Genomic DNA, 26,387 nt, shown 5'->3' on the forward strand with positions numbered 1-26,387 from the left:
GTCGAAAGCGCGTCTGCGCGTGCGCTCCAGCCTTGCTACTGGTCTGGAGCAGCCGGAAATCAAGGTGGCTGGAGTGGAGTACTGGGCGCTGGGCTGTCGGGTGGTAGCCCGAGCGGGCTAGTTGTTACGGTGACGATGTCGGTGTTTCACGACGAGGTGGAGATCGAAGACTTCGAGTACGAGGAGGAAACGGAGACGTATTTCTACCCCTGCCCTTGTGGAGATAACTTCGTCATCACCAAGGTAACGCCGCGCCGAGGGCCTGGGTGCGAATTCTGCCTCTCCTTGAGCGTGTGTCCCTGCGGACGCCTGGGGGGGGGAGGGGAAGAAGGGGTCGTTCCGACTGCGTCTCTGAAGCGAGGTTTTCCGAGATCTAAAGAAGGGCTGGGTGATCCCCGAAGTCCAGGGGTCAGAAGTACCGACTGCTACTGAATCTCCCGAGAAAGCCCAGGCTCCTTCATCCGGCCGCGTCTGGGCTTGTTCTGACCCGAGGATGACCGGCTGCTCCCTCGTGTCACTTGTCCGATCCAAGCTGTGACCTAATTTGGCGATTCTCAGCTTATACTTTTAAAAGTAATTAAGGATCTGTCCGAGGAGGTTTTGTTTTTTTGTTAGTTGTATTTACAAAAATCTGTCACATTTCCTTTCTCATTTTTTTCCTTTTTTGATCTGATGTTTCTTTTGCAGCACGAAATATGTCTAGAACTGCACATGTTTAACCCACGTGCAATTACTTATGGTCTAGAGGAAGGAGAGGAAAATTTGGAATACAAAGTTTGCAAGGGTGACCATTGAAAAGTACCTTTGCATGTATTTTAAAAAGAAATTAAAAATAAACTTTCAGTTTGTAGGCCCCTCTGAAAAGGTTTCTGAGACCCCTTGTTCGCCTTCAAGAAACTGACACGTGTGAATTTCCAAGGATGCCAAGGCAGCGTCTGCGTGTCTGAAAATGCCTTTGTGGCCAGAAAGGCCTCACCCTGAGACTGAGAGTCACCACTTCTTTAAAGAACATTTAGTCTAATCGAATTATTTTCTTGTTCTTTTCTACGAAAGGGGGGACTCATTCTTTTCCCCCACCAGCCCTTCTCCTCTTCGGCCGGTATCCATTTCTCCTTGAAGTTCTATTTTGTTGTGTTTTTTACATTTTCTTTTTATCATGAATTTGAGGAACATAAAGGAACCCAAGCTGTTCACATGCAAAGACCAGAAAAAGATTTTATATGAAACTGTGAATCTCCGTTATTCAGAACTTTTTTTTTTTCTTAAATATAAAATTTAGCAAGTAATACCCACGTCCAGTCTTCACATTGAGGAGAGGTCTTATTTTCTGTTTGTTTATTTAGTGTGATCAGGGTTCAGTGACTTGCCTTGGGTTACACAGCTAGTGCGTGTCTGCCTCCCGTGGGGTGAGCTACCTAGCTGCCCTGAGTTCTTAAATTCTTTGAATCTAAGTTCTAAAGGTATTTTCCTTTGCTCAGTCATTGTATAAATTGTTGGCTCTGTCTTTCAGCTTCAGCTTCTCTGATTCTTCAAGTTTTGCTGTTCAGTTTTCATACCATCTTCTCAGTCATCCAGAGTGGCAATCAAGAATGTAATCCTAGATTTCACATTCTCACTTAACCCAAATGTCTAATCTTTTGCCTAACTTTATTATTTTGACCTTCACAACAATCCTTACACATTATCCCTTCTCCCTACTCACCCAGCCACCCCCTTGCCACCTCCTCTCTATACTTCTAATTGGTCTCCGTACCTCAACATTCTTAATCACTCCAATCTATTACCAAAATGATTTTTCCCCCAAAATGTAGGTTTGACAATATCACCACTATCCCCCCCTCCCCCATACACTCAGATTCCAGGATAAAATAGAAATAGAATAACTTCTGTGGAGATGGGGTTATGAAGGGGTTAGTGTGGAGAATTGCTGCTCTGAGGAGCCATATATGATAAGGGATCATAATTGTTAGTTGAGCCTGTCAGCATGTCTTCATTATTTCCTCCAACTGTGTTCAGCAGTACATGAATAGGTAGAAAGGAGGAGGGGATGAGAGTGACCCAAGCCTGGGGTTTGGCAAAGCCTGAGCAATAACAGGAGAAGGGGATCAGGGACTTGAGAGTAGAAGACAATGTAAAGTTATTCACCCAGGGGGTTTGAGACAGAGGGAAAAGAGTCATCTGTGCTGGGTGATGGTATGGAGAGAAAGGAGAGTAAGAGTTGGGAAAGAGGAAATAACAAAATGTTGTGATTAGATGAACACAGAAATGGAAGGTTAGGTGATGGCTAAATCAAGGGAGTGACCATCTGAATAGCTGAGGTGAAGTAGAGTGCAGGTTGTAGGAAGTAGGTTTGAGAAGTTGGGAAGTTAGGGAAATAGTAATCCATTATTCTCATATGTCATAATTTCTAAGCCATTCCCTAACTGATAGATGTCTCCCCCTTTTAAGCTCTTTGCTAGAACAAAATGTGATGCTATAGAAGTATTTCAGCACTGGTTGGACCAATTTAGAATTCTACTCATCGCATATTAATATGTCTGCTTTCCCATGGCTTCCTTGTTCCTAATTTTATGTCTAAGATATATCTAGAATATATGTGATATGTAGTGTGAGGTGGAAGTCTAAACAGAATTTTTAATTTTTTTTTTTTTTTTTCAGAACAAAATACTTTCTAGATTTCCCAGTTTAACAGGGAATACTTATTTCAGAAAGTCATAGGTTTTCTTGGCTTATTGAACATGATGCTGCCATGTTCATTTGCTTCTGAATCTTATAGTCCTCTCTGGTCCACTAATCAATTTTTTGACCAATACCAAATTGCTGTACAACCATGAGAAATTAGCATCTATGATTTCTATCTTTGTTTTAGTAGAGTTTTATAGCTTTATTGCTATAATTCCTATGTATCTTGTTGATGAATGCCCAAATATTTTGTACATTTTGAAGGTTTTTTTTCCTTCTTTTTTTTTTCTCTCTCTCTTTTTATTTTATTTTATTTTATTTTATTTTATTTTTTTTTTTTTTTGCACTGAGGCAATTGGGATTAAGTGGCTTGCCCAGGCTTGCTGAGACCAGATTTGAACTCAGGTCCTCCTGACTTTAGGGCTGGTGCTCTATGTACTGTACTACCTAGCTGCCCCTTGAAGTTATTTTTAAGTGGAATTTCTCTTTCTTTTCTTAATATGCATTGGTAATATGTACAAAGTCTGATGATGTTCATGAGTTTATTTTAGATATTCTATTACTTTGCTAGATATTAAAAATATCTTTAAAAATTTTAGTTGAATTTCAACAATCACATATTACAAAAAATGCCACTTGCTTGCCACAATTATTTGACTTCTAAGAATTAGTACATCATGTAACAATGATAATGTTGGACATACTAATTTGAATTCCAATCTTTCTGAAATAACCTCTAGCATTTCTACATTATATATAATGTTGACTCATGGTTTTAATTAGTATTTACTGTGTTGAGGAAAAATCCATTTACTCTTTTCTAAATGTGTGTGTGCTTACACACAAACATACACACACACATCAAGATATTACAGATGTATTTTGTCACAGGATTTTTCTGATTCAGTTGATAGGTGATTGTTGTTTTTAATATGATCTGTTATGTTTGTAGTTTTCTGATATTGAACTTTCTCTTTTAAATACTATTTGTTAAATGGGACTCCTCTCTTAGGTAGGGGAGGAGGGATACTAGGGAAACATGGTAATATAAAAACAAAAGATGGCAATTTTTTTTTTTTTCTTAAAGAATGAAAGGAAAGAATGTGGAAGTATCTGTTCTAGATGGGAATCTAATTTTTTTTTTTTAAGTAATATTTGTCCCAATTATATATAAGGGCATTTTCTTAACATTCATTAAAAAATGATGAGGTAACTTGAACCAAATCATGAGATAAATACCTAATAATGAGGTCTATACCTTAATAGGATTAAGTGAGGTCTAGTGGCAGGATTCGGGGTACAGGGAGTCACATGGAGCTCCCCTGCAACCTCCTTAGGATTCGGCGCAAGGATACAAAGTTAAATCAGGTCTAGTGGCGGCGAGAGTCCCCTGTAAATGAATTTACAGGCCTGAAAACCTGGATGGGTAAAAGATGTTTATTGCAGGGTTTGGAAGCAAGGTTAAGGTCTGGTTAGTAAAAGGCATTAGATAGAGGAAGATAAACGCCGAAAGCGGCGGGGACAGAGAATCTCTGATGCAAGCATCTTGGCTGGCATCTTTCAAATCTCTGAACCAAAGATGGTTCGAAGAAGTAATGGGGAGAGCTCAGGTTAATTCCTAGAAGGCCAGATTTTTGGCGGGCTTTATCCAAGCCAGCTCAGATCCAGTGGGGGCTGGGTACAAGCCCAGACTAGTTTGACCAGATCTTGTATCAAAGGTCCAAGTCCCAAAGGAAGTTGTAGATCAAACAAGGAATACCAAGGGGCTACTGCCCTCAACAAGATGACAAGCAATTTGATAGCTTATGTATGTGGAAGAAGACATAGATCAAAAGAAGAAAAAAAAAGAACCATAAAGAAAGTGAAAAATAATATGATTTGATATGCATTCAGACTCCCATCAGTTCTTTCTCTGGAGGTGTATAGATTTTTTTTTTTTTTTTTTAATCAATGAGTGCTGTGGAATTGTCTTGGATCATTGTATTACTAAAAAGAACTTAGGCATTTGTAGTTGATTTTTTGTAGTTGATTATTATATAGCATTGCTGTTACTGTGAACAGTGTTCTCTTGTTTCTGCTCACTTTGTATCAGTTCATGTAAGTCTGAACAGAGTTTTCTAAGAGTATCCTGCTCATCATTTTTATAGCACAATAGTATGGAACTTGTTTAGCCATTTACCAATTGATGGGCATCCCCTCAGTCTTCAGTTCTTAGCCATCACAAAAAGAACTGCTAGAAAAAAAATATTTTTTTAAACAAATAGGTCCTTTCCCATTTTTATGTATCTCTTAGAGAAACAGAGATTATAGTGGTGTTGCTGGTTCAAAAGATATATACAATTTGATTGCCCTTTGTGTTTCAAATTGCTTTCTAGAATGGTTGAATCAGATCATAATTAGTGTTCCAGTTTTCTTACATTCCCTTCAATGTTTATCATTTTCTTTTTCTGTCCTGTCAGCTGATCTGAGATGTCAGGTATTATCTCAGAGTTGTTTTAATAAGTGATTTCATGTTATTGTACTGCCTATTTATATTCTTTACCACTTATCAATTGGAGAATGATTTCTGCTCTTATAAATTTGACTCAGTTCTTAATGTAGTCTAGAAATGAGACCTTTGTCAAAGACACTATAAAAACTGTTTCCCAGATTTCTGCTTTCCTTCTAATCTTGGTTGCATTGATTTTGTTTGTATAAAACAAATTTAATATAATAAAAATTATCCATTTTATAACTTGCAATGTTTTCTATCTCTTATGTGGGTATCAATTCTTCCCTTCTCCATAGATCTGACAGATGAACTCTTTCTTGCCTTCCTAATTTGTTTATAGTATCATTTTGTCTAAATCATGTACCCATTTTGATCTTATTTTGGTATATGGTATAAGATACTGGCATGTACCTAGTTTCTTCTTGCTGTTTCCTAGTTTTCTTAGCATTTTCTTAAGAATTGTCAAATAGTAAATTACTGTCATTTACTCTATCCAGTCTTGTGTAACTAATCTATTGTATTGATACATCATTCTATTTCTTAGCCAGTATCAGATCTTTTTTATGATTACTGTTTTATAATATTTGAGATCTGGTGTGGGTAAGCTGCCTTCCTTCACTTTTTTTCCCCTTGATAATTTTGATCTTTTGTTCTTCTAGTTCTATAAAACAATTTTTGGTAGTTTGATATGATACTAATAAGTAAATTAATTTAGGTAGAATTGTCATTTTTATTCTATTGGCTTGGGCTACCCATGAGTAATTGATATTTTTCCAGTTGTTTAGATCTTACTTTATTTGTGTAAGAAGTGTTTTGTAATTGTATTCATATAGTTCTTGAATTTGTCTTGGCAGAGAGACACCAAAGTATTTTATATATCTTATTTTAAATAGAATTTCTCTTGCTGCTGGGCTTTGTTAATACATAGAAATGTTGATGATTTATATATCCTGTAGTAACCCTAACAAAAGTTGTTAATTATTTCAACTAGTTTTAATTGACTCTGGGGTTTTCTAAGTATACATCCTATCACCTACAAAAAATAATGATTCTATTTTCTCAACTATTCTAATTCCTTCCATTTCTTTTTCTTCTTTCATTGTTATACCTAACATTTCTATTACAGTATTGAATAATAGTGGTGATAATTGGCATCCTTGCTTCACCTCTGATCTTAGTGGGAAGGCTTCTAGTTTATTCCAATTGTAGATAATGCTAATTAATAGCTTTAGATAGATGCTATTTATCATTTTAAAGAAAGCTTCATTTGCTCCTTTGCTCTCTATGGTGTTTTTAATGAGGATAGATGTTATGTTTTGTCATCAGCTTTTTCTGCACCTATTGAGATAATCATGTGATTTTTTTTTTGTTGATTTTGTTATTGATATAATTAGTTATGCTGATAGTTTTCCTTATATTGAACCAATCTACATTCTTGATGTAATTCCTTCCTTCTCATAGTATAAAATCCTTGTGATATATTGCTGTAAGCTCCCTGCTGGTAGTTTATTTAAAATTTTTGCATCTGTGTTTTCTTTTGTGAAATTTCTTAATTTCTCTTTAGGTTTTCAGAATTTCCAATTTAGTCTTTAACAAATTTTAAAATTTGTTCTTTTTGAATGAATTCATCCCTTTCACATTCACAGTTAGGATTACTGTGTATTTCCCTACTTCCTATTTCCCCCCTATTTATCCATCTTTCCTTCTCTCTCCTTTCACACTGTCCTTTCTCACCAGAGTTTTGTTCTGACCACTACCTCTTCCAATCTGCTCTTCCTATCATTTCTATCCTAACCCTTTTTTTTAAATGCCTTTCTATATATAGGGTAAGATTGATTTATATACTCCACTGAGTCTATATATGATTTCTTCTTTGAGCCAATTCCAATGAGAGTGATTTCCTACCTCCATCCCGGATCTTTCTGAGTATTGTAATAGCTCTTTTGTGCCTCTTTATGTGAGATAATTTTTACTTCTACTTTCTCTCTTCTCCCAGGGAAATCCTCTTTCTCACTCCTTAATTTTGTTTTTTGTTTTTCAGATAGCATCTCTTCAGATTCAGTTTATATTTTCACCCTCAATGTCTATTCTTTCTAATTGCTCTAATAATGATACAGTTCTTAAGAGTTACAAGTATCAAAAAAAAAAAAAAAAAGTTACAAGTATCACCTTCTTCCTATATAGGGATATAAACAGTTTAACCATATCGTATCCTTTATGGTTTCTCTTTCCTTTTTGCTTTTTTATACTTCTCTTAAATCTCATGTTTGAAAGTCAGATTTTCTTTATCAAGAATGCTTGGGGGCAGCTAGGTGGCATCAGCCCTGAAGTTAGGAAGACCTGAGTTCAAATCCAGCCTCAGATACTTAGCAGGTCCTAGCTGTGTGATCCTGGATAAGTCACTTAACCCCCAATTGCCTCAGCAAAAAAAAAAAAAAAAAAAAAAAAAAGAATGTCCTCTATTTCATTAACTATTCATTTTTTTTCCTCCTGAAGATTATGTTCAGTTTCACTGATAAATGGTTCTTGTTTGTATTCAAAGCTTGTTTGCTTTCCAGAATATCATTTCCAAACCCTCCAATCCTTTAATGTATTCAGCTGTTAAATCCTATGTAATCCTGAAAATGGCTCCATGATATTTGAATTGTTTCTTCCTGACTACTTGTAATATTTTCTTGACTTGGGAGTTCTGGAACGTGGCTGGGAGATTTCACTTTGAAATCTCTTTCAGGAGATGAATGGTGGATTTTTTCAGTTTCTGTTTCTGGTACTAGAATAAAAGGGCAGATTTCCTTGATAATTTTTTGAAATATGATGTCCGGATTTTCTTTTTGATCATGACTTCGTAGTCCAAAAATTCTTAAGGTCTCTCTCTTGGAACTGTTTTCTAGATCATTTGTTTTTCTAGTAAGATATTTCACATTTTTATTTTTTCATTCTTTTGATTTTGTTTGATTGAATCATGATGTCTCATGGAATTGTCAGCTTCCATTTGGCCAATTCTACTTTCAAAGGATTTGCTTTCTTTAGTGGATTTTTGTACTGTAACTGGCATTCTCAAGGAGTTTAACCACAAAAGGGAGAAGAAATATGGGACAGTAGTTGGTGAAGACAGATGGATCAAGGGACGGTTTTTTTGAGAATGAAGAGAGACATAGGTTGTTTGTAGACCATAAGGAAATAGCCGGTGGACAGGGAGAGGTTGAAAAGAAAGTGGGAATGAGAAAGAAAGGGACAAGGGGGCAATCTGGTAGAAAAGACAAGACAGAATGAGACCATTGGTGCATGTAGAGAGGGTGGTCTTGGCAAGGAGAAGAACTGGGGAGGTTTGCAGAGGTATAAAAAGGTTTGGAAGAGTTGCTATGGAGGGTGGGATAGAGGATTGATTAGGAAGGTGTAAAAGGATTGCCTTTCAGGAGTGGGAGTCTGTTTGAGGTTATGTAGCATAAATTTGCCATGGACCAGTCAGGCTAATTTCATGACATTCTTCAGCTTCCATTAGCAGCCTATGGAGAAGAATGAAAGCAGGGGATTGTGGGAGTGATCCAAAGCCAAGGTCAGGCATGATCAGTGATTTAATAAAAGGACAACGGCCTCAAGAGAAGAGGACTATGAAAAGTTGAAATAGTTCAACCAAGTGGTCTTGGTAAGAGAGAGGAGAAGTTAGTGTAGAAGTTTCAGCCCTGACTGGTTCTCTGTGACCCCATTTTGGATTTCTTGGCAAAAATATTAAAGTGGTTTACCTTTTCCTTCTCCAGCCCATTTTATAAATGAGGAAACTGACTTTCCCAAGATCACACTGCTACTTAGTGTCCAAGGTTGGATTTGAGCTCATGACAATGAGTTTTCCTGATCAAAGCTGGGTGCTCTAACCCATTGTACCACCTAACTACTGTCCCCTAGTTTAACAGTAATGCCTGAAAAAGAACTAAGAGCTCTAGGGATGGAGGTTGCAAGGCAGAGGAAGAGAGGTAATAAAAACAGATTGTGATCACTAAGATAAAGGAATTTTAGAGTCTGTGGATGTGGAAATAGTGCGTGTGTGGGTGATGGCAGAATCAAGATTTATGACTGTCTTTTATGGGGTTGAGGGAAAGTGGAAAAGTAGGTCATGTGAAATGAGCAATTTGAGGAACTCTGGGATTCAAATGTTTTAGGAGGGAACAATATGCATGCTGAACTTTTCTTGTATGAAATAGGAGTTGAGTAGGAGAGAAAGACCGTGAGCCAGACACTGAATTCATTGAAGAAAAGAAGGAAGGTACCCTGGGGAGCTGTAGACTGCAACTACCAGAATTTTAATCTTATGTGATAGAGATGAATTTAGTGAACCTCAGTGGGGTAGGAAGGCTGAATGGAACAGATTTCTTATTTAAATTCTCTATTCTGTGAATTTGTGAATTTTATATTTTTGTAAATTCCATTCTGTTTATCATTTTGCTGGCAATTAAGAAGTACTCTGGGGGCAGCTAGGTGGTGCAGTGGATAGAGCACCAGCCTTGAATTCAGGAGGACCCGAGTTCAAATATGGTCTCAGATACTTAACACTTCCTAGCTGTGTGACCCTGGGCAAGTCACTTAACCCCAGCCGGTGGGGGTGGGGGGGTGGGGGTAGGGGGTGGGGGGTGGGGAGAAGAAGAAGAAGTACTCTGGATAAAGCTCTGGGCCTGAAATCAGGAAGACTTGAGTTAAAAGTCTTCCTCAGGTACTACGTATGTGATTCTGGGCAAATCACTCAAACCTCACTTTGACTCAGTTTCCTCTTCTATAAAATGGGGTATAAATATACCTCCCAGGATTGTTGTGAAGATCAAATGAGATATTTGTAAAATGTTATATTAAATGCTAGTCATTATTATCACATAATTAAGCAAAATAGTTTAATTTTCTTTATTTGCTTTGAGTTTTCTTTTTTCATTTCTTTTATTGACAGATTTTTCCTGGTTTTTTGAATCAAGTTAATCTTTTTTCCCCAATGTTGCAAAAGAACCATCAAATTTGCTTAACTTGTGTTTATATGTTCTCCCCCAGTACCACTGTTCATCCCTACTTTTAAAGATGGTATTCAAAATCAAGTTTGAATTAAAAACAAAAGTATAAAATTAACAATTAAAAATCAAGGAAGAGAAAATTGCTGCTACTAACATAGGGTTTGCTTTTATATTTCTTCACTTGGCCTCACATGGCTCTCCAAATTAGTATGTGGTAATCTTATGTCTGTTCTCAGAAGGAAAAAGAGGTTCCCTTAGGTATTAAGCAGGTATATACTCATCAAAGGTGCTCTTTCCAGCTGGCTATAGACAGCAATAACCTGTACTCCTACAGATCTCTATATATGGCTCTAGAATGAGATGAGATGGCAGTGGCAAAAATGGTTTCTCAGTTTTCTGTCAGTTTTTCCATTTGTGTAGTGATTTTAAAAGTTTCGTCTTTAGTGTGTGCTAAGGGTGCTTCCTCCTTTGGGGGACTTTTTAGAGTAGTAATTAATAGGGAGCACCTGCTTCTAAGGCTGCACTTTGTGATTTTTGATAGTATCTACCTAAGGGTTAGAGTGTAGCAGGTGAATGTTTCCTGATTGCCTCAAGGTGGATGTGAACTACTTGGGCCCTGATGAATGGTATTTTTTCTGTAAAGTTTGTAAAATAGGGGGGTTCCTGTTGGAGTTCACTTAGGGGTAACAGCAAAAAGCAGACAGTTATGGGATAGCTGACAATTATCTGGAAAGTACCTGGAAAATGGCTTTGGCTATATTCTCATAAGGATTATATCAGAGGCGTCATAGCAGTGTTGATGGGTTCCTCTATCCTACCCCCTTGGGACTAATTGTGAAACCTAACTTAAGTTTCCTTATAGCAAGTAGAATAAACTTCCAAAGACAGAATGAACCCAATGTGGCCCTGTTTATTAATACAGCTATGTATAAATGTATGTACAGGTATACATCATAGCAAATTGTTGATTCATTTTCACTCCTCTGAGAACAGAACTTGGAGCTGTTATGGAAAATATTGCAGCACTTAAAGATCTGTTGGCTGTGTTACCCGGCTCAGATTCAAAAGCGCTGGGGCTAAAAAAGAGGAAACCCAATAGGGTAAAAACTTCCCCACAAAAAGATGTTCCCCAGTACAGTGAAATGTAGCATGGTACATCTTACAGCAGGGCAGTGGAGGAAGCAGGATTAAATAGCATTTTTTTTAAAAGATTGGAGGATTTTAGTGGATTGCAAGCTCCACATGAATGAGCAGTGTGATGTGGCAAACCCCTCAGAATCCTAATTTGATCAGGAAAGCAGCCTGTAGGTATAGTGAGGAGGGCATTGGTTGTGGAGTCAGGAAGACCTGGATTAAAATATCACATATCAGACATTTCCTAGCTCTCCAATGCAAAATGGAGGTGGATTCAGTGACCTTGAAGGCCTCTAACTTAAAGTCTTGGGTTTCATGAAGTGAGACATGGTTTCCAGGCATTACAGTTGGTGTGTTGCTTGCTTATACTTGCTTTCGTCAGAACTCATCAGGAGTCTTGGGTTCAATTGTGAATCTCACAGTTTAAGAGGGCTGATTAACTGTTTGGTGGGGAAAGGGCCGGAGATAACCAGAACAATGGTGCAAGGCCTTGAATCCATGTCTTCTGAAATCTGCATGTTTATTCAGGACAAAAGAAGCTCAGGGGAGACATGGCAACCAGATTTGAGTGTTGGGAGAGCTGTCAGGTCGATGAGAAATCTTCTTTTGTTTGGCCCTGGAGAGGAGTTCCAGGAGCAGTGTTTGGATATTTCAGAGAGCCCAGTTTCCCAGGCTGGATGTCTGGAAAAACTGCTCAATACTTAGAGCTCTCATAGAATCCAATCCGGTGGACCATATGAAGAGGTGGTACAGGTGTGTCCCCTCTTCTAGGAGTCTTGGAACAGATGCTAGATGCCCATTTGTGGGGAATGTTGTAGTGTTCCCTGGGGTTTCAGGAACGCCGATTCTTTGATGTGATTCACACACACACACACACACACACACTTACAGTGTATACATATGTTTGGAACTGGGCCTGAGCCCATCATTGAGATGGGTAACTGAGGCTTCCTACCTCAGGGTCACCCTAGCCACCTCCCTTGCACTCGCCGCTCCATCTGTGTGTATGTATGTATGTATGTACTGTACAATCTGTTACCAAATCTGCTTGTTTCTCTTGTCACAGCATCTCTCCTCTGCTTGTCTCCCCGCACACAGCCACTGCTCTAGGTAGATCCCTCCTTATCTCCTGCCGGGACTGTGGCTGTAGCCGTCTAATTACTCTCCTCCTGTCTCTTCCCATCCCAGTCAGCCGGTCTTTCAGCTGCAGTGATTTTCCTCTTGGATAGGCAGATCTCTGCCCACCCCTCCCAACATATACTCCACAGATGCCTTCAGAATCAAAGACCTCACGTGTTTAAAACCCTCCATAACCCGGCCCTCCCTCCACACCCGAGACCCGGGACCTGCACAGCTGCTGGCTCCGCCTCTTGGCTTGCCCTCCCACACCTTTCCCTTCCCTCCACCTTCTCTGTTCCTGGGTCCGCCTTAGCTTCAGCTCGGATCTCACCTCTGCCTGGGGCCACTACTCCCTTTGGAGTTACCTTCATTGTGTGAATCTTGCACGTCCCCCTCTCCCCCCATTAGCTCATGGGCTTCTGTGGCCGGGGGGCTGCGGAGTGTGGCCTTTTTTGGCGTCCTCAGCCCCTCATGGAACACCTGGCGCGTAGTGAGTGCTTAATAAGTGGTCCTTGCAGTAACGAAATATCGGGTCCTGTGGCAGGTGTCTGGTGACCCCATGGCCGCCTTCCTGGAAGGTCTTAATGGATAAATACCCGGGATTATTTTGTTGAGGTGTCATTTTTACAAATTCCCGGACCCCGGGTTCAGAATCCCGTGTCTAGAGAGCCCTCGCGGGCGCTCCAGGGTTAAGGGACGGGTCCCGGCCCGACCCGGTTGCGGGAGTTTGGTGGCCTGGGGCCGCCGGGGCCGAGATGCTGCAGCTGCGGAGCCTTCTCCCGCCCGGCGGCTGCCATGGCAACCGCCCTGGCGGCGGCGGCTCGGCGGCAGACGGGCATGCGCAGAGGGGCTCTCCGGGTCGGCTCGGGCAGGCTGGGGAAGCTTTGACGCAGTGCGGAGGTGGGCGGTTTGGCGCCAGGCTGCTCTCGCTTCTGCTCCGCGTACTGAGCTCTACTCTACGCGGGAGGAGCGAAGTTACTAGTATTTGGTTTTGTCACAGGAGGATTTGGAGAACGGGGAAGAGGTGGCCACCTGTCCCAGCTGCTCCCTCATCATCAAGGTGATCTATGACCGAGTAAGTGCTTCTCCCTCCCGGGGCGGGGGCGGGGGTGGGGAAAAGCCCCCTTTCCCGAGGCCAGGTGTCCGGACACCGGGGCTCTGCCCTTGGGCTCCCAGGACAGGTGTGGGTGCTCCCTGGACTGCTGGCGCACTTGGCTGGGGGGGTTGGGGAGGGAGCATAGAGAGCAGAGGACTTGGTCCCCCTCCTTGGGGGACCCTGGACAGTGCTCCCAGGGCAGAGCCCGGCCCCTGGGCGGCTGCTGGGTCCCTTCTCTCCCGATCTGCGGAGAACCCAATCCATGCATGCCCCCGGGGGGAAAGAGAATTCTGGGCAATTCCCAAAACTCCACTCCAGATTAACCACTTTTTTTTTTTTTTTTTTGTGATGGTTACACACGCAAGATTAATGGAAATGTATAGGTGGGAAAGGTCATTTGTTTAGCTCTCAGAATAAAACATAAAGCAGCCAGAGCTGTTAACAGTTCACCAAAAAATTGATTATTTAAATTTATTTTTCCTGCCCTTTTTGAGTTTGTTCAGTTTCCAACAACAAAAAAAAAGGTGTGTAATTAATCTTTGTCTATCATTTAAAATATCAGGAAAGAAGGAGGGGAAACAAGCTAGGGGCTGGGGTTTGATACAAAATGGATAGCTACAGATTGCAAAATCAGAATGTGACGTTAGACTCCATAGCTAGCCTAACAACAGCCTTGATTGACGTACTGGAATATTGAACTAATGGGGCTTTACTAGAAATAAAATTCAATTTTTAGCCATTTTAAACTAGAATTCAAGAAATTTGGAGGGCACTTGAACACAAATGTCAATTTTGTATATATGTTAAGTGATTATCTATAATTTACAGCTTTTGTTATAAAAATAATTACAAGAAGTAATATTAACCTATTAAATTCATTTCAACAAGCATCATTGTCTCCCAGGTACCAGATGAGACATTGGTGCTACAAAGACAAAAATATAAGTCTCTGTGCTCAGGGAGCTTACATTCTATTGCATGACGTGCAAAAATCTAAAGAGTGGTGGTTTGGAAATAAAAGATGCAGATGTTTATTTTTTCTTTGTTTTTTCCTCCCAAAATATAAAATATGAAATTAAATATGCATTTTAAATCTGGGAATGGGGGACTTCTTTAACATGGATTTGCATCTTAATGAGTGCTACAAATTGATTGATTAATAGAATAATATTTAATAGAAAACCGAAAGTTGATAGTATTGAAAAATGTCACTTTAATATTGAACAAAATATTTTGAATACTTATTGGTTAATGTTATTGTCTCTCTTTCTTAGGACCAATTTATGTGTGGGGAAACAGTCTCTGTTCCTTCGACCAGCAAAGAGTTAGTTAAGTGCTGAAGAAAGCTTTGAAAACCTAATTTATACCAAATAACCAAAGGATGTACCCATGTGGATGTTAAATGTGATACTGAATACTTCTGAATAACAAGAGAGGATTTTGTTTTTTTGTTTTTGCTTGCTTGCAGTGTATTGCAAAGCAAAGCTTCTTTACATCAATTGCCACATTAATCTTGAAAATAAAGAACTCAATTGACAGAAGGGACAAACCTAGATTTTTTACAATTGAACTTGAGTCCAAATATCAATCAAAATTTTTCATTTTCTGGAATTCAAAAGAAGAAGAATTTCAGATCAGGAAAAGATCTTATAATTGAATCATTTATATGATAAAACCTGTTAACTTTGATAGTTCTCTTTTCCAAAGTGTCATCTACCTCCGCAATTAGTAGTAGTCACTGATGCTCATTTAATTGGCTTCAACAGTAAAAATCTTGTCAGTAGCTGGATTGTAATAGGACTAGGTGTGTGCATTGTCTTCTTGTTTTCTGTCATATCCTAACTTCATTAATTAAAAGCAATGGATATGAAGAGGAAAATAAGTGATCTCTATCCTCAGAGGATAAAAGTCTTCTGTGTCTTAGACACTAGAAACAAAACTCAGTGCGAAATTGCAAGAGACCTTGGAATTCTCATGTCATGTTTTCTCAAAACTAAGAGGAGCATAAAAAGGCAAGCTTTGGGGCTTGATGATAAGAATAAAGTAGTGACCAAAGGGAAAAAAATGAAAGGCGCAACCCCTGTTGAGTCAGGAAGTGAACCAGTTGATTATTCCAAACCAGAGCCAATGGTGTCTCTCTGTCTGATCATTTTCTAAAAGTAAAAGCCAGTGTATTTGTACCAAGGGAGGTGGCTTTGTGTATTTTGGTACCATTACAACATTGTGTCCACTGCATGTAAAAAAGGTGAAGCGTCTCCATTATCCATACCCATTGCTGATGATCATCTTTAAAATGTGAGTGAGACCCAGTCTGGATGACAGTACTAGTAAGGACACAGTCAAGGCAGGTGCCATTTATGTGAATTTCAGCCAAGTTAGATCCTAGTAGTCCCAAAAGCTCACTGTGGAGAGAGGGAGATGAAAAGACATGTGGATGGTCTTTGCTGTAGTGATGATAGTAATGAGAAATTAGAGCCATTTGTGGGGAAATTGGAAAATCCACAGCTCATGAAAGGCATGAATCATCTTCCCTGTGAATACTAAGTTAGCAAACATGCATTGATGACTAAAAAGTTATTTTGGTATTGACTTCTGCAATTAGACAAAGTGGCTTGCCAAAGTAGATATTTTGTTGCTGTTAGATGTGCTGTGCATACCCATATTAAATTAAAACATGTGCACGTTCCTTTTCTGCCTGCCAGTTCTACAAGGTATACATAAAGTTAATAGACCAAGGGATGATGAATTAAAAGTTGTGTGAGGTACTCGGTTCCATGGAGTGCAAAGGAATGTAACTGTTCTAGAAATATGGAAATGGCATCTGATGCAGTGAGGAGCCCCTTGCTGCATGGGACACAGTCCCATACAAAAGCAAAGCCGGCCTTGAACACCAGTGGTGGCTTGGACAAAAGGAGCATCTGCACTGACTCAGACTAGAATGACTGTCGGGAGAAATGGATTGTCCAGTTCTGTTGACATTTTTGTAGGTCTTGGCTACCTCTGCTGTTACTGTATCGACAACAGGCACTTTAGTGCAAGATTTGTAGTGAGTGTAAAAGAAGAAGAGAAAGAAGCTGCTTGAGTCCGTGAATTCCACAGGAAGAGAAGCTTGGACAAACATGAACAGTTGCTGAATTTGTGATAAATCACAGTGCCATGAGTGACTGTCCACAGCATTGGGCAAGACTTTATTTGAGGTCTGGACCATGGGGAAAAAGTCCAAGTTCAGGGTTGGGTTTTTTTGGACATGTAACCAGTTTCCAGTCACCTAATAATGAGAAATTCTTGGTCATTCATTTCTTCTTTAGACTCCCTTTTAGTTGCTTTCTTGTTTGCATTTGCAGCTCTTGAGCAGTAGCCAAGCTACTGTCAGCTCAGGCTCTGCCCCCTGCTGCTGGTCTGCTATGGCTACTCGCTGCAGCAGTGGGCCGAGGGCTCATTGTGTGATCCAGAGAAATTCTGCAGTGAGGAAGGAGTATGCAGATGAGATGCATGGAGCTGGCAGAGGCCTGAATAGGGATAGAGACAGGGTGAGGCTGCTGCAGTGGCCAGATTGGTATGATGGGGTGGGATGGCAGCTCCAAAGATGGCTTTCCAGCTTTCCTTTTTTTTTTGTTCAGAACAATCTCCCATCTGAAACCTGAATCAAGGATGTTATCTATTATCTCTGCTTCCTTCCTATGGGAATCTTCAAATTATAGTTGGTCAAGAGGAATGAGGGTCATGGGTCAGGCCCTCCCCCTATCAAAGAGGATGTGCTGAATCTTATCTACAGTGGGGTTATTTGAGCTGAGGTGGACACTCCCTGCAAAGTTAAAATTGGCGAGATCTTTTTGACTGGTTTTAGAGGTTAAAGCAAAGTGAGAAGAAGCAATTACAAGGCACCTCCAGGATATTAGAAATACAGGCTTGTGTCTTTCCCTGAGAGACCTGCCTTGGAATTGCCTGGCCGTTTCTAGAAGGACGCCTTTGGGCAGTGAGGAGCAAAGGCCCTCTGGTAGGTGTACTTGTAGCTTCTTCCCTTAGCTTTACACAAGAGAAATCTGTGTGTTTCTATATATCCTGTGAGAGAGGGATAAGGCCATTCCTAACACAAAGATCCTAGCAAGTGGGTGGAGGGGAGGCCTCAATTATGAACTATGTATAAGAGTGTGTGTGAATATAGATTCTCTAGTGAGCAATAGCAGTTCTCCATTTGCCAGAGAAAAGGGGGCACTTGGCAGTTACAAAATTCTTAAACATCTTTATAGATATCATGAAAAAGGTACTAAAAACCACAAATTAAATCCTATGAAATGATTCACAGCAGTCATGGATTAATGGGTGCTACAGGACAGGCCCAGGAGCCTGGTGAGCAGAGCAGAGGCTGCAGGGGTTAAGTGGCATCCACTGTCTGAATTACGGAGAGATTCATGATTGTCATTTCTGAGTGGCTGTTGGGCTTTACCTCCTTTTGAGAGTTTAGCCAGAACAGAGCAATAGAAGTTCAGTGACATGAACTTTGGAATTTTATTTCACAGGCACTGTAATGATAATAACTCATGTTGTGTAACAGTTGGTAGTTTTCAAAGGACTTTGCTCACAACATTTTCTTAATCATGTCACTGATGTATTTTATTCTTCTGTATCCCTGTCAATATGAGCATCTTTGTAAGTAGACTTAGAAAATTTAATCTCCAAAATAACTTGAGGACTCTTTAACTTTTTACCCATTTACATCTAGTATTCCAGTGAATGGGGGACATCATGCCTTAGGAGTAAGATTTCTAAACAGAGATTTAGGGAAGCAATGTGGTATAGTGTACCATCCAGCTAAGAGACTTGGATTATTGGTTTTAGTTTGGTTACTAATTAGTGTGGAACATTTGGATAAGATTTAGAATCCATCTAAGCCTCAGATTCTTCATGTGTAAAATGAGCAGGTCGGTTTAGATGGGCTCTGAACTCTAATCCCTCTTAAGAGTAACAATTCCTGATTCTGTGACGACAGATTTTGGAAGAATGACATTAATTTGCTGACCCGAACCAAATTGAACTCAGATATTCAGAGCAAATTAAACTTTGTTTTTGAAAGTAGTTTGGTTTGAGAAATTAAATATTTTAAAATTCCTTAAGTAATTTCAGTTAATATAATTCTTTCAATTCCTAGGCACACAAGTTGTCACTGATAAGAAGCATACTGTGTAAGGAGTTTAACCTCCCTATAAATTTATGGGTTTTCGTTATCTTCCTGTCCTCCCTGCCCCTGCCCAGAAGAGTAGTTTTCACCTCTCTTCAGGAAATACTGTTTTGACAGCTGAACTTAATGTTCTGTGTTGTTTTTGAAAAATTATATTGGATTAATAGTCTCAGTAATAACAACTAGCATTTATATAGTGTCTAAATGTATGGCATAATGCATAAAAAACAAGCTTTAGAGAGAGGGTGATCTGGGTTCAGGTCTCTTGGCACTTGGTTGTGTGACTCTGGACAATGCCCATGCCAACTTCAGTGGAAAATTTTCATTGGGAGAGAGAATTTGGATTTGAGTTCTGTTTGTGCCACTTGCATTTGAGTCATGGCTATTTAAATGGAATCTAATTAAATGTCAGAATGTTCTTTTGAATGGAATGAAAGTACTTAATGTCCTATGTGTCATTGTTCTTTTTAGAATTGAATCTTTTCATCAACACTCAAGATAATCAGTGAATTTAAAATGTTACGTATACTAAGATCCACCGATGATGACTGTCTCCTCTTAATAGCCTCCGTTAGGCCATTGAAATGTCGGATCCCTGGTATATTTGGTTACATGGTACCAGTGCTTTTCTCACTATGACTTAACCTGTAAAGCAAATGTTATCACTGTCTCAACTCCAATATTATACCAAGACCGTATTGTGCAATAAAGTGTGTGTGTCTAAATGCAAAACAGCTTGGTTGTTTTCATTGACTTTAAAATGAAGCTTTATGGATGCTTTCTTAGAACATGTCTTTCCCTACTCCTCTATGGAGCTATCTCCTACAAAAAGAGAAAGAATGAAGCAAAAATAAGTAATAAAATAAGGAACCTTGTCTGATAAAGCAGACAGACTTCTTTATCTGGGGAGGATAGGAAGCTCTCTTTTGTAAGGGACATTGTAGTTACTAGGGAATCTTTCCACTTCTGTGGTTTTAAACATATCTATGATTATTTGCTTCTCCTTGTTTATCACAGCATTCATTTTCTTTCACTGTTTCTCTGAATTCCTCATATTCATCTCTTGTATAATATTTCTTTATCACAACCATTTTTTTCCCATTAATAGATTTCACTGATTTTTTTTTTTTTTCCCCAGTAATGTTTTAAATCAAATGAAAGGACCTGGATTCAGGGCCCCAGCACTGCAATGTCTTTTGGAATCTTGTCTCTTAACCATTCTGAGCTTAATTTCCTTATCTTTAAAATGAATGGAACTAAATGACCTCTCAAGATTCCTTCCAGGTCTATGATGAAATACCTGTTTCCTCAAACAAGTTGTTGTAGTGATAATAAGGTAATTTTCTATAGTGCTTTTTCTTTGATTACAGGTAAGTCTCTGTTCTCCTTCTCTGGCAAACCCATTAAAGATAATTAAGCAGGAATTTACAGTTATTGTTTATGCAAAATTAAAGAGAAAATCTAGAGCCACACGTTTTTAATAGAATCTTCTTGGTATGCATATGCTCCTACACCTGGGAACATTAGCTTATACAAACCCTTCAAAGAACAGGATGGACAGAAGAAAAATTCCAGCCTGGACCTGATTTGGATGTAATCCTTGATTTATGAAAGTAGTTGAATTTTCCAGCTTATCCAAGAACATTTTTTTTTTTTGTTATGTTTTTAATTTTGGTTTAGCCTCTATAAGCAATGAGTATTTTTTTTTAATGTTAAACATGTTAAAATGTATGTTAAATGCAATATGTATAAACAAATTATATAGTTCTCTTGCTGCACAAGAAAAATCAGATCAAAAAAAGTAAATTAATAAGAAAACAAAATGCAAATGAACAATAACAAAAAGGGTGAGAATGTTATGCTGTGATCCACACTCAGTTCCCACAACCCCCTTTCTGGATCCTTCATCACAAAATCATTGGAACTGGCATCAATCATCTCATTGTTGGAAAGAGTTAACGTTCATCAGAACTGATCTTCCTATAATCTTGTTGCTATATATAATGATCATCTGGTTCTGCTCATTTCACTCAGCATCAGTTAATGTAAGTCTCTCCAGGTCTCTCTAAAATTATCTTACTGGTTGTTTCTTACAGAACAATAATATTCTATAACATTCATACACCATAACTTGTTCAGCTGTTCTCCAAGTGATGGGCATCCACTCAGTTTTCAGTTTCTTGCCACTACAAAGAGGGCTACTACAATTATTCTTGTACATACAGGTCCCTTTCCCTCCTTTAAGATCTCTTTGGGATATAAGCCCAATAGAAATGCTGCTGGGTCAAAGGGTGTGCACAGTTTGATAATTTTTTAAGCACAGCTTTAAACTGCTCTCCAGAATGGCTGGATCCATTCACAGTTCCACCAACAATGTATTAGTGTCCAGTTTTCCCACATCCCTTCCATATTCATCGTTGTCTTTTCCTGTCATCTTAGCCAATCTGAGAGGTGTGTAGTGGTATCTCAGAGTTGTCTTAATTTGCATTTCTCTGATCAATAGTGATTTAGAACACCTTTTCATATGATTAGAAATGGTTTTAATTTCTTCATCTGAAAATTGTCTGTTCACATCCTTTGACCATTTATCAATTGGAGAATTCAAGCACTGGTTTTATAGCTCACAATAAATGACAGCATTTGCAGGTGTGAGTAATTAGAGGGCTTTTTTTTTTTTTTTTGGTAGCTGAAAATTCATCACTAGTTCCCACAAAGCAGATTGCTCATAATTACATATTTGATTAGGAAATAATTTTGAAAATTATTTCTTGGTAAAAGCATATAAAAAGGGACTTTTAAAAGAAAATCGGTTTAAAATGTTCTCCCACCCGTGGAAAATGTTTTAACTCTCCATTTTGCTTGCAGAATTTAAATCTATATTTGTTGAACATGAGCATAGCAGAGTTATTACTATAGAGAATGCTGGAGAAATTCTTAGCAGAACAACATCACAAAAGTAAATTCTGGGAAAGCAAATCATTTTTGTCCTGAGACCACAGATTCAGGGCAGTCAGCATTTTTGTTAAGTGCTTTTTCCTATGTGGAAAATTGGAGTGAATTTTGTAAATTTTTATAAATCCAATTTAGGAGATTGCGAAGTTTTAGGGCTGATCCACTGAGTATGCTTCCAGTCAGGAGCACTGGGAAGATTTCATCTATAAGAAATCCTTTTTCCTTTGGACTGGATGCTGGATATCCTCTGAGAAAATGGGGAACACCCTTGGCCACTATATGACCCCTTGCCCTTTGCCCTGATGATGTGAATGAGCAGAACACAGGGTAAACAAATATAAAAATGGAAAATGGGATGCTGTCCAGGGATGACCAACATTTAGTACTCTGTAGAGGATCTGCTCTAAAGCTAGAAGGACTTTAGGATATCCCACAAAACACCTATTTTGGGTAGTCATAAACACTACAAAATGAGGAATGTGCCAGGCGTAAGTAAACGGGATAAGAATGTACACCTGGGTTGGAGGAATTCATTTGGCAACTTAATAGGCCTTATAGCCTTGCTGGTCACTGGATATTTATTTCAGTGAATGTCTTTCCCTTTCCCTTGGCCTAGCAGACCAACCTAAAGTAACTTGGTAAGCATTTTTGATTGAAATGTGTGTTTATTCTCAAAGTAGAAGTGTAGTGTTTTGTTTTGTTTTTTAAACCAGAAAGAATATGGCTGCTCTTCTTCCCTTATGACATTCCACTCCCTCACAACAAGGCTGGGTTGGGTTTCACACAACAAGCCCTCCATAAACGTTGACAGACTGCCGGGAACCCCATAGCATCACTCCCCACAAATTTAGGAATAGAAACAATACTGAATCCAGTAACAACTGAAGGGGAATTACCAGGGGGGTGGACAGATGGTTAATGACTAGTTTGGAGTGTTAACAATTACCAAATTTAGATTGTCAAGCCTTCTTTATAGAAAACAAATCAGATTCATGCTTGTGTAGGCAAATAACTACCATAAAGAAACCACATGCCATGTGGCAAAACTACAGTCAGTGTTGAAATTACTCAAGCCAAGAACGCCAGGCTTTTTCCACACCCATTGTTGGGTGCGGACCACCGCTGCTCCCCCCCCCCTGCCCCACCCCGGGCTGTAGTTTCTACATCTCTACACTTTATATAATGTTATCAGTGTCTTAGACCTACCCTTACCAGCAAAATCTAGTTTTTTGAATTTTGTTATCTCACTTTGCACAAATCCTTTCTATGTTTCCCCACCCCCAGCCTTTTGTTTATCAGTCCTGGAACTGACCCTATCCAGGAAGTTTCAAATTGCTTCTGGGTATTGCCAATTAGCAGACATCCTCTCTGTAATATTGAGCAGTCTTATGTACTGTCTGAGATTTTTTTTATCTTGCATTTGGAATTAATAGGGTTCATAGAACCAATGTTATATAAGTGGTTTTGGATTTTCCGGGACAGTCTTCTCTATCACCACTCACTCCACCTTGAAAATCTTCCCTGGCTGCCTCTTGCCTCCAGGATAAAATCCAAACTGGCAGTGGAGCTCCTCCCAAATCTATCCCCAACCAACCTTTCAGGCCTAATTTCACATTCTTTCCCTTCACATCCTCTTATGTTTCAGACATTTGCCTCTGCTTTTTCAGAGGCCCTTACCACAGAGGTTGGCAGTTCTTGGTTAGAGGTACAATCGAGAACAGAAACACATTTGAGTAGATAAACATGGATACTTGAGAAAGAAAGCATCTTTTGGATCCGTATTTTTGATAGCTGTGCTCACTATCTCTGGTGAAAGACGCTGTTGTAGGGGGAAAGACTCTTGGACCTTGTCCCCTCTGAGGTCATGTCTCACTCTTTGGCCTCTGCATTTGTTTTATCCTGTTACAGGTGAAGATATGAACCCACCAACCTTGTGAGTTTTGAAAGCTCTGGAGGGCTCCCTGGCACTCTGGTGTGCGAGTCCATCCAGGTTTGCAGCCGGTACAGCATGGATGTCCCAAGTAGCACAGAGTCACCCTTGAGAGTGACCAAGATCCAGGTCAGCAGTGGCAGAGATGGACTAATCTAGAATTATGCTGCATCCGGATGTAAATTTAGTGGGACCCCACGTTGTATAAGAATTGCACTTAGTTTTGAGCCTATTCTCTTCCAGTGACTACTGTGATATAGAGAAGGATATGGAGGTATTAGGGTGAGATACTTGTAATTTTTTTTGAAGTTTAAAAAAAACTTGGTAAAAGCTGTAAAAGAGGGGGGGAGCAGATTTGAGAAACTAAGTCTTAGTGAAGTAGATGCTGAGCAGGTTATCTGCTCAGAGAAGAGATGTAGAGATTCGTGTTGGGCATTTAAGGTATGAGGAATAATTTCTGCACAAAGTGTGATAGAGGTAGAACTGAATAAGAGAATTTCTCCCTAGGACTGAGGGCCTAGCTGAAATTTAGAAATGACTGTGACATGTTTTCAATGGCACCTCAAAAGTGGTGCCACCTTAGCAGTGAGGAGGGTCTCATTACTGGATAAAGAGTAAAGGCTTATATGAAAAGGTGTTCTGAATCATTATTAATCAGAGAAATGCAAATTAAGATAACTCTGAGATACCACTACACACCTGTCAGATTGACTAGAAGGACAGGAAAAGATAATGATGAATGTTGGAGGGGATGTGGGAAAACTGGGACACTGATGCATTGTTGGTGGAGTTGTGAATGTATCCAGCCATTCTGGAGAGCAATCTGGAACTATGCCCAAAAAGTTATCAAACTGTGCATACCCTTTGATCCAGCAGTGCTGCTATTGGGCTTATATCCCAAAGAAATACTAAAGAGGGGAAGGAGATCTGTATGTGCAAGAATGTTTGTGGCAGCTGTTTTTGTAGTGACCAGAAACTGGAAACTACGTGGATGCCCATCAATTGGAGAATGACTGAATAAATTGTGGTATATGAATATTATGGAATATTATTGTTCTGTAAGAAATGACCAGCAGGATGATTTCAGAAAGGCCTGGAGAGACTTACAGGAACTGATGCTGAGTGAAATGAGCAGAACCAGAAGATCATTATATACTTCAACAACAATACTGTATGATGATCGATTCTGATGGACATGGCTCTCTCCAAAAATGACATGAACCAAATCAGTTCCAATAGAGCAGTAATGAACTGAACCAGCTACACCCAGCAAAAGAACTCTGGGAGATGACTATGAACCGCTACATAGAATTCCCAATCCCTCTATTTTTGTCTGCCTGCATTTTGGATTTCCTTCACAGGCTAATTGTACACTGTTTCAAAGTCCTATTCTTTTTGTACAGCAAAACAACTGTTTGGTCATGTATACATATATTGAATTTAATTTATACTCTAACATATTTAAAATGTATTGGTTGACCTGCCTTCTGTGGGGGGGGGGGGGAGGGAAAAAATTGGAACAAATGGTTTGGCAATTGTCAATGTTGTAAAATTACCCATGCAAATATCTGGTAAATAAAAACTATTAAAGAAAAAAATGACCAGCAGGATGACAACAGAGAGGCTTGGAGAGATTTACATGAACAGATGCTGAGTGAAATGAGCAGAACTAAGAGATCATTATACACTTCAACAACAATTCTGTGTGAGGATGTATTCTGATTGAAGTAGCTCTCTTCAACAATGAGATGAACCAAACCAGTTCCATTTGTTTAACAATGAAGAAAACCAGCTACACCCACCAAAAGAACAATGGGAAATGAGTGTGAACCACTACATAGCATTTCCAATCTCTCTGTTTTTGTCTGCCTGCATTTTTTATTTCTTTCTTCTTTTTACCTTATGTCTAAGTCCTATTTTTCTTGTGCAGCAAAATAAGTATGGATATGTATACATATATTGTATATAACATTTAACATGTATTGGACTACCTACCATCTGGGGGGGGGGTGGAAGGAGGGGAAACGTTGAAAAAGAAGGTTTTGCAAGGGTCAATGCTGAAAAATTACCCATGCATATATCTTGTAAATAAAAACCTACAAAAAAACAAAAAGAGTAAAGGCTTAATCAGTCTGGAATGTCAGGCATGGAAGAGCAATAAGATACTGACAAATTTTACAAGAATATCCAGGTTTGATGAATTTGCTGCATCCTTGTGAAATCAGAAGCACAACCCTAAGCACTGGCCTTGGATCCTTTTGATCGAACCACTTGCTTGTGATCACTGGATCCCATCCCCCTTTCATTTTCTCCCTTCCTTTCTCCTTGTCTGTTTCTCTCCTCTCCTAATCTTTTTCCTCACTTCCCAGAAGTTGTCCTTCTCTCCTTCTCATCTTCATTTTTGTTATATGCCTTCAATATTTGCTCTTCATCTTGACACTAAAATTTGCATAAAACTAGCTAGTTTTATGAAAAGCAAAGCAGTTCTAAACCACATTTTTAAAGAACCACTTAAATATATAACTTGGATTATGATTGACATTTGTAGAGATGTGATTGTTGAAATTTGTCTGATTCCCTTTTTTACTGGCCATTAAATTTTTTTGAGGCCTGAATGATGTGGAGAGCTCTGCAAAGAAAAACCCTATTTATTGACAAATTAAGGAGAGCAACAATGAATCAGAAACCCTTCTGGAACAGATCAAAAGTTTGATTTTTTTTTTTTTTTAAAGATAGTATAAGCACCTATCATCTTCTGATTGAAAAATAATGTCAAGATATTAGTTAAACAGAATGGGCCAAGAAGCATTCCA

At 39.2% G+C, this 26,387-nt stretch overlaps 1 protein-coding gene across 2 annotated transcripts; it reads left to right on the plus strand.

The window, feature by feature from the left end:
• The first annotated feature begins 17 nt into the window (after positions 1-17).
• On the plus strand, positions 18-19,424 carry DPH3 (diphthamide biosynthesis 3). Of its 2 annotated transcripts, XM_074270115.1 has the most exons (4): positions 18-243; positions 13,418-13,492; positions 14,788-14,841; positions 19,164-19,424. In XM_074270115.1, the coding sequence occupies exons 1-4, from the start codon at positions 136-138 to the stop codon at positions 19,167-19,169; spliced, it is 243 nt and encodes an 80-aa protein (XP_074126216.1). In that variant the 5' UTR covers positions 18-135; the 3' UTR covers positions 19,170-19,424. The 2 variants fall into 2 exon arrangements, with proteins under 2 accessions (XP_074126216.1, XP_074126215.1); XM_074270114.1 differs by lacking the exon at positions 19,164-19,424 and having other exon boundaries at positions 21-243; positions 14,788-15,578.
• Positions 19,425-26,387: the final 6,963 nt, after the last annotated feature.

This window comes from Sminthopsis crassicaudata, chromosome 5 (assembly GCF_048593235.1).
Source record: "Sminthopsis crassicaudata isolate SCR6 chromosome 5, ASM4859323v1, whole genome shotgun sequence".
Classification (NCBI taxonomy): Eukaryota; Metazoa; Chordata; class Mammalia; order Dasyuromorphia; family Dasyuridae; genus Sminthopsis; species Sminthopsis crassicaudata.